Raw genomic sequence first — 7689 nt, 5'->3', positions numbered from 1 at the left:
GCCGGGAGTTCGTGGCCCGGCCGCCGGCCCACGCGCGACGGCGGCCCAGAGCACGGCCCCGCCGTCGACCCTGGGGGCGGCGCCCCCTGCCCCCGCCTCTCCGCCGCAGCTGATCTCCGGCGGCGGCGGCCCGGCTCCCCACCGGCCACACCCAAGGTATCAACCCATCCCCGCACGCAGCATAACCATAGCTCATGTCATGTGTTCCTCGTTCCGTCCCGTCTCGTCCCGCCCGCCGAACATAAACAACTGGGAAGCAACACGAGGGATTACCCTTTCCTACGCTGCATGCTTACTCGCGCAGATCGTCGACGCGCGTTCCATTTTTCTATTCCGCTCCGGAACAAGACGAGGAATCTACCGGAACCGGAGCAGATGAGTAGATCATACCGACCGCCTGAAGAAAAAGGATCTGGCGTCCTCCCCGGACTGGACTGGTTGCGGGGCGGCATCTTGGCGTGATGGGGCGGAGCATCTCACCGTCACACTCACCCACACGCACCACCCGTTCACAAAGCGGAACGCTTCAAAGCCTTTTGTCCACTACCAGAGGCCTTTGCCGCGCAGGAATCATTCCCTTTCTCCCACGCCCCGTCTCTCCCGTTTCCTTACTTCTTTATGCCCTTCTATATATGCATTGCACCGCACGGCACACATACACGCCCCTCCGAGTAACCCTCGCGCCGTTCCTCGTTTTCGCTCATTCGTTAGCTGCCACCCCTCACCCCTTCTTTGCTTCATCTTCATCTTCATCATTATCAACAACCAATCATCACCCTTAACACTCATCGTCGGGAGGGATTGGAGGAGTGGTGTTCATTGCCGATTGAGGAACGTGCATTGCCGCGGCCAGGATGCAGCTCCACCTATTGCCGCCGGCGTGGGTGCCATCGGGCTACGCCGCCAACGGACCGCGACCACGCGCCCTTGCCGTCAAAGGTGCTCGATCGATGTCGCTTTTTCTATCATGCTTTTCTTGCGCGGCCCTGGTTTCCCCCCTGTGATACCATGTTTTATGCGTACCACGGTTAATTATGTGAATGCTACCATAAGTGTCGGCCATCCTGTGTTGAATTTGGAATGGAACCGACATGGGTACTTGTCGCGAGAATGGCTCTGATCACTTTCTCTTTGAACAATCAGGTCCATGCCGTTTCAGCGGCAAAGGAGATGCTGCCCTTGTGGAAACCGCCGGCTCACGCGTCGCTCTCCAGATTGCGCAGGCCACCAGCGTATCCAGTGCTAAAGGTATTAATTGTTGCCTTGACTTGGGCTGGGACCCGATGATCTTGTCTCTGTTTTATGCTTATGTTCTCTCCACACTGGCTTTTAGTGTTACTATCTACATCTAGCTAGCACCGGGCAAGCGCCGTATACATTACTAACTTACTAAGTAATCTCAGCCGGCCGTCTCCTGTTGTCTCCGTTTGTTGTTTTGCTATCTGCCATTATGCCAGCCAATGTACTCCAAGCAGTAGGCACTTAACGAGTACATATATTGTTTGAGTCCTTTGTGTTATGTTCCTCTTTAGCAAGTACACGCCACACCACTATCCTATTTGGAGCACAATTACACATACTGCTACAAGTTTACCGGAGGACAGAAGGGCCTCCGGTGAGTCGGTACGTGCTATACCAATTATAACACACGTAATTAGCAGGTGAGACACGAACAGATGATCCGTCAATGAATCGGGATGGAGCATGATCCGGATTTTCGGAGCACACAGCACGTTAATTAGTAGGCGAGACAAGAACAAATAATCCGTCAACTCCTATAGGTCCTTGTCCATAAAACGACACGGCATGCCATTAGTCGGCAAGAGAGCCACAAAGATATTGACAGAGTGCACAGAAACATGATAAAAAGGTATACAAGAGAGGGGTAGGATTCAGATTTTTGGAGCACACACCACGTTAATTAGTAGGTGAGACAAGAATAAGCAGTCCGTCAGTGACGCTTATGGCTTTTTGGCCTCATGAAGAGAAGGAACCCAAACCTATATGAATTCCACTTTATAGCAAGGATCTAGCTTTCTTTCCGATCCCAAAGCATCAACTATAGAAAAGAATGCTTCTGCAGTTTAAAGTCAAATATGATGATAGAAATATTCTCGACATACTTTTGTTCTTGTTGCCGTCAGTACTATAATATGTCACCGCCATCGTTCTTTTATCAGCTAATAAAATCCTAGCAGAACTTAACCCAATCTCAAGCTGTATAGAGTGGAGCTTGAATTTAATTTTACAATCACGTAAAGTTGGACCTGGAGCTGAAATTTCAAAGCGTGTTAATGCACTTCGAGGCATTATTGTTCTCGTTACTACAAAATGATGTCATGTCTTACGCTGGATACATTTAATAATTCGTGTGTTTCGATGTACCTGCAGGGTTGCAAACAAACCTTGTCAGAAATGATATTCAGATTCTAGAACGGACCGAGGAACCATGTGACCTCGACGACTACTGTGTGATTCCTGGGGCGGAGTTTGGGCAGCCACTGGTCAACCAAGTGAGGATGATGCTGGGATCGATGAGTGACGGCGAAATCAGCGTGTCGGCATACGACACTGCCTGGGTCGCCCTGGTGCCGAGGCTCGGTGACGGCGATAGCCCCCAGTTCCCCGCCACCCTCCGGTGGATTCTCGACAACCAGCTCCCAGACGGCTCCTGGGGAGACGCTGCCCTGTTCTCCGCCTATGACCGGATCACCAACACCCTTGCCTGTGTCGTGGCTCTCACAAAGTGGTCTCTTGGCCCTGATAAATGCAGTAGAGGTAATGCAAATCTACAAACCAATACACTCAGCTGCTCTGCTAAAGTACCAAATGCAGCGGGGTCTTTCAACTAAATGTACGCACGATGCATTCCGTTTTTCTTTTCAGGGCTCTCTTTTCTGGAAGAGAACATGTGGAGGCTAGCAGAGGAAGACCTGGAGTCGATGCCCATCGGCTTCGAGATTGCGTTTCCTTCTCTCCTGGACGTGGCCAAGAGCTTGGGCATTGGGTTCCCGTATGATCACCATGCTCTGCAGCGCATATATGCCAACAGAGAAGTGAAGCTCAAGAGGTAGGCACCCCTTATTGTGCTCCAGTCCTCCTAGATTTTATTTTTCTTTAGAAAAGGAGGACCACCCCTGCCCTCTGCATCAGTCCTGCTAGAGATGCAGATTACTTAACATGTTTCCTGATTAATTATTAATTACTCGAGTAGGATTCCGATGGAGATGATGCACAGAATTCCAACGACGATCCTGCATTCCCTTGAAGGTATGCCCGGGGTGGACTGGCACAAGATCCTCAGGCTCCAGTCTAGTGATGGGTCCTTCCTCTATTCTCCTTCGGCTACAGCCTTTGCTCTCAAGCAAACTGGTGACGCAAAATGCTTCGAGTACATCGACAGAATCGTCAAGAAATTCAATGGAGGAGGTAAGAGATCCATGACCATTAACTGCACTGATATTGGATGGGATTGAGTTCTTTTTTTGGCAATTCCTGATCCTGTGTGCATTGTTCACCTTGATTGGCACATTTCAGTTCCCAATGTTTACCCGGTCGATCTCTTTGAACACATCTGGGTCGTCGATCGGCTGGAGCGTCTTGGAATCTCGCGCTACTTCAAGCAAGAAATTAAACAGTGCTTGGACTATGTCCACAGGTTTACTTTCTCATCCATAACTGTGCCTTGTTGATAGTGCTTAAACTATTCGTCACTTCATGGGGAAAGTTCCTTCTAACTTCTTTACTGATGCTGTAGCCACTGGACTGAAGACGGGATTTGCTGGGCAAGGAACTCCGCTGTAAGAGACGTGGATGACACAGCCATGGCCTTCCGGCTGCTGCGGCTGCATGGATACACCGTCTCGCCGAGTACGACCCCCTTTTCCCTGTGAATCCGATGATTGTATCATGCTGTACATACTCTGTAGAGTCTAATGATAATTTTGTCGCGTCACACACAAAACTGATGCTGATTCATTCGCAGGTGTATTTGAGAAGTTTGAGAAGGACGGGGAGTTCTTCTGTTTCGCGGGGCAATCAACGCAAGCAGTCACTGGGATGTACAACCTGAACAGGGCCTCTCAGCTAAGATTCCCTGGAGAGGATGTGTTGCAGCGTGCAGGGAGATTCTCGTATGAGTTCCTTAGAGAAAGGGAAGCCCAGGGCACTATTCGGGACAAATGGATCATTGCTAAGGATCTACCAGGCGAGGTAATTAAACATGTCCATCCTGCCAATCAATCGGTTTAGATGGATTAGGAAGTAAACATAACTCTCACAATCTTTGGCTTGATTGCTCATGACACTTGCTAGTTAATTTTTTTCAAAGCCCCTAAAGAATTATAATTGATATTTTCATATATAACATGACTATTTTAAACACTCTCTTGTTATCATATTTTAAAAAAGTTATTATCTTATTTTTGTGAAACAAAATAACCTTATCTGGATACGAACAAGAATATAAATACCTTTATTTATGATTATAGGTAAAATATACACTGGACTTCCCATGGTATGCAAGCTTACCGCGTGTAGAAGCAAGGGCCTACCTAGATCAATATGGTGGTGAGAATGATGTCTGGATTGGAAAGACACTCTACAGGTAAAAAATCGTCAAATTCTGACAATTGGTTCATTCCATACTTCTTGAGGAAAGATCCCAGAGTTGATATGCTGAATGGCTTTGGCAGGATGCCACTTGTGAACAACAACACCTATCTTGAATTGGCAAAGCGTGATTTCAATCGCTGCCAAGTCCAACATCAGCTTGAGTGGCATGGCCTACAAAAGTACGCATTAATCTCACATAATATTTTGTTAATTATGTCTCATTTTCCTTGCATATAATATGTCTTTCTATGTATTTAGGTGGTTTATTGAGAATGGCCTCGAGACTTTTGGGGTGGCTTTAAGAGATGTTCTGAGAGCTTATTTTCTAGCTGCCGCTTGCATTTTCGAACCAAGCCGTGCCACAGAGCGACTTGCATGGGCCAAGGTCTCAGTGCTGGCCAACATTATTACTAAATATCTTCATAGCGATTTATCGGGTAATGAAATGATGGAACGGTTTATGCACGGAGGTCTCCATGAAGGAAATAGTACTATATCATGGTGAGCACATTAACTGAGCATTGCTGCTCAATCTAAACTATCACGCCAAATGATAAATATTTACATGCTTAATTGGATCCCTTTGACTAATTGTTCTTTTGATATGAAAAATAGCAAACTAATACTAGTAATTTGGTAGATGATTTCCACCAGTGGTCAATTATGATGCAAACATAAAACCCACTATCTTAGAAATTAAGACCTTCAAACTTGCATATATAGCTTTATTTTACTTTGCGTGATGTCACGTAATATTTTTTGCTTAACAAGGGATGATATAATATCTTTAAACACTAGTACTATTTAATCCATCACTGTGCCATTAGAAAAACATCGACTTTCATTATAATGTCTTCTCATTTTTTTAATATGGTTTACATGACACAATTTGTCCATCTAGGCGTAAAGGAGATGCAAAAGAGGACATTCTTGTGGGGGTACTTCAGCAGTTTATTGATTTATTGGCACAAGAGACACTACCTGTTGGTGAAGGACCAATGTACATCAACAATTTGTTACGCTGCGCTGTAAGTTGGACAAGCAATTGCACCTGTTTTTTTTAGTTACTAATTACTAGAATGTTCTCTTTGGTAAAATTCTAATATATTTCTTTGAACCTCTAGTGGATTGAATGGATGATGCAACTGATAAATAGAGAGGATGACACATACGATTCAAGTGTTATTCAAGCAGGGTCGTGCATGGTTCACGATAAACAAACATTTTTGCTTCTAGTCAAAATTATTGAGATTTGTGGTGGACGAACCGGTGAAGCATCATCGATGATAAACAGCAAGGATGGTGCTTGCTTTATTCAACTTGCGTCCTCTATTTGTGACAACCTTCACCACAAGATGTTACTTTCTCAGGTAGCCCTTTTACGCTGAAATAGTTTTCTTGCCATATTTTCTATTGAACTATGTGATACATGGTTGATGGTGTTTTCCTGATTTCAAGAAATGAACACAATGACAAATCATTGAATTGTTCTCACTCTTTCTTGGTTACTCAAGGGATCTCATGCTAGTTTTGGCTTGTAATTTAACTTATAATAACTTCTATTAAGTCGGCGCTACAATCCATCGTGGCATTCATTAGAAACATGGCACATATGGTGCATCTATTGAACTAACTATGCAATTTATTTACAGGACACCGAAACTAACGAGGCGGCGATGAGCCACATGGATGAGAAAATCGAGGCTGGCATGCAGGAACTCACCCAGAACTTTCTCCAGACGCATGACGATGGGGCGAGCAGCGAGACGAAGCGGACCTTGTTGAGCGTCGTGAGGAGCTGTTACTACGCGGCTAACTGCCCTCGCCATGTATTCGATAGACATGTTTCGAAGGTCATTTTCGAACATGTGTTTTGAAAGAAAGAAAGAAGAATTATCCTGCAATGGTAGGGATGGTGGAGATGGGATCTGTATGTACATAGAGAAAAGAATGCTGCAAAGAGGAAGGGCGTATTCAAGTTGGGTTGGTTCTATTTTTTGCTGTTTGTGTTTGATCGGAGGAGGCAACCCCAACTTAGAGCAACTCTAGCAGACCCCGCAAAAAGCCCTAACCCACAAAATAACCGCCAAAATACGGGTCCGCGCGGAAGATCCCGCCCGAACAGATCCCGCAAACGCGGCCGCCCCGCAAAATAAATTGAGGGGCACGATAAAATCTCGGCCCCAACCCGCGAATACGCGGGTTTCCCCGTCGCCCCTGCGTGCCCTGCATATAAGCGTACGCGGGTTTCCCCATCGCCCCTGCGTGCCCTGCATATAAGCGTACGCGGGTTTCCCCGTCGCCCCTGCGTGCCCTGCATATAAGCGGAAGCGGCTAGTGGGAAGGACATTTCAGCCTGCACTTTTCCACACCAACCACCTTCCCTCTACCCCTCGCCCCGCCGTCGGGCCGCCGCCCAAGATTCCGGCGAAAGCAGCCGGCGGGAGCACGCCGAAAGGCCGCCACACGCACAAGGTTGCCCTCCCCCCCTCCTATGTCGGTGGGCCGAAAAGTTGCGGACCTGCGGCCCTTCATCGCGGGCCGCCGGATTTGGCTTTTCCGGCCACCGGTGACTGCGCCAGGCGATGGAATGGTCGGGGAGCATCTCCCGCAGCCCCGACAAGGTCGCATCGCCACATGCAGGTAGTTCGTCCTCCCGCCGCCGTCGATGGTTTGCGGGCATGGATTCGTCCGGCCCTCCACCGGGCTCGGCGCTCATGCAGCGGCTCTATGGCTCGCCGATGCCGCTCATACAGTGCGACGACTGCACGCAGACAGTGCTGCGGCTAACTTCGGGCACGCCGAAGCACCCCGGATGGGTGTTCTTCAAATGCGAAAACGATGGGGTACGTGTTGTTTTCATTCGGCTCATTTTGATAGCTCATTCTTTGGTTCAATTGCGGTATCTCATGTCGAACATCATCATGTGTGTAGGAAGATGGATGCTCATTTTTGTTTTGGGAAGGCGAATACATTGATTTATTGATAGAAAGAAACTTAATAGACGTTCGTGCACTCCTTAATAGAATCGAAGGCAATGATGCGGTTGCATGTGCAACTAGAGGAAAAGCAACG

At 47.4% G+C, this 7689-nt stretch overlaps 1 protein-coding gene across 1 annotated transcript; it reads left to right on the top strand.

Moving 5' to 3' along the window:
- The first annotated feature begins 642 nt into the window (after positions 1–642).
- On the top strand, positions 643–6610 carry LOC125524309 (ent-copalyl diphosphate synthase 1, chloroplastic-like). The gene is made up of 14 exons (XM_048689381.1): positions 643–939; positions 1144–1248; positions 2392–2778; positions 2887–3070; positions 3215–3429; positions 3538–3658; positions 3758–3870; positions 3986–4212; positions 4491–4606; positions 4695–4793; positions 4873–5115; positions 5516–5642; positions 5739–5984; positions 6267–6610. The coding sequence occupies exons 1-14, from the start codon at positions 855–857 to the stop codon at positions 6489–6491; spliced, it is 2493 nt and encodes an 830-aa protein (XP_048545338.1). The 5' UTR covers positions 643–854; the 3' UTR covers positions 6492–6610.
- Positions 6611–7689: the final 1079 nt, after the last annotated feature.

The sequence above is a fragment of the Triticum urartu genome, chromosome 7, assembly GCF_003073215.2.
Source record: "Triticum urartu cultivar G1812 chromosome 7, Tu2.1, whole genome shotgun sequence".
NCBI lineage: Eukaryota > Viridiplantae > Streptophyta > Magnoliopsida > Poales > Poaceae > Triticum > Triticum urartu.
The sequence above is the reverse complement of the archived record's forward strand: the minus strand, read 5'-3'. Positions and strand labels throughout refer to the sequence as shown.

Bases quoted from the DNA above. Each gene is read 5' to 3' on its own strand.
- LOC125524309 (XM_048689381.1), top strand. From the start codon at position 855: ATGCAGCTCCACCTATTGCCGCCGGCGTGGGTGCCATCGGGCTACGCC. The intron at 5,116-5,515 runs GTGAGCACATTA...TTGTCCATCTAG, and splicing joins GGAAATAGTACTATATCATG to GCGTAAAGGAGATGCAAAAG. The intron at 5,985-6,266 runs GTAGCCCTTTTA...ATTTATTTACAG, and splicing joins ACAAGATGTTACTTTCTCAG to GACACCGAAACTAACGAGGC.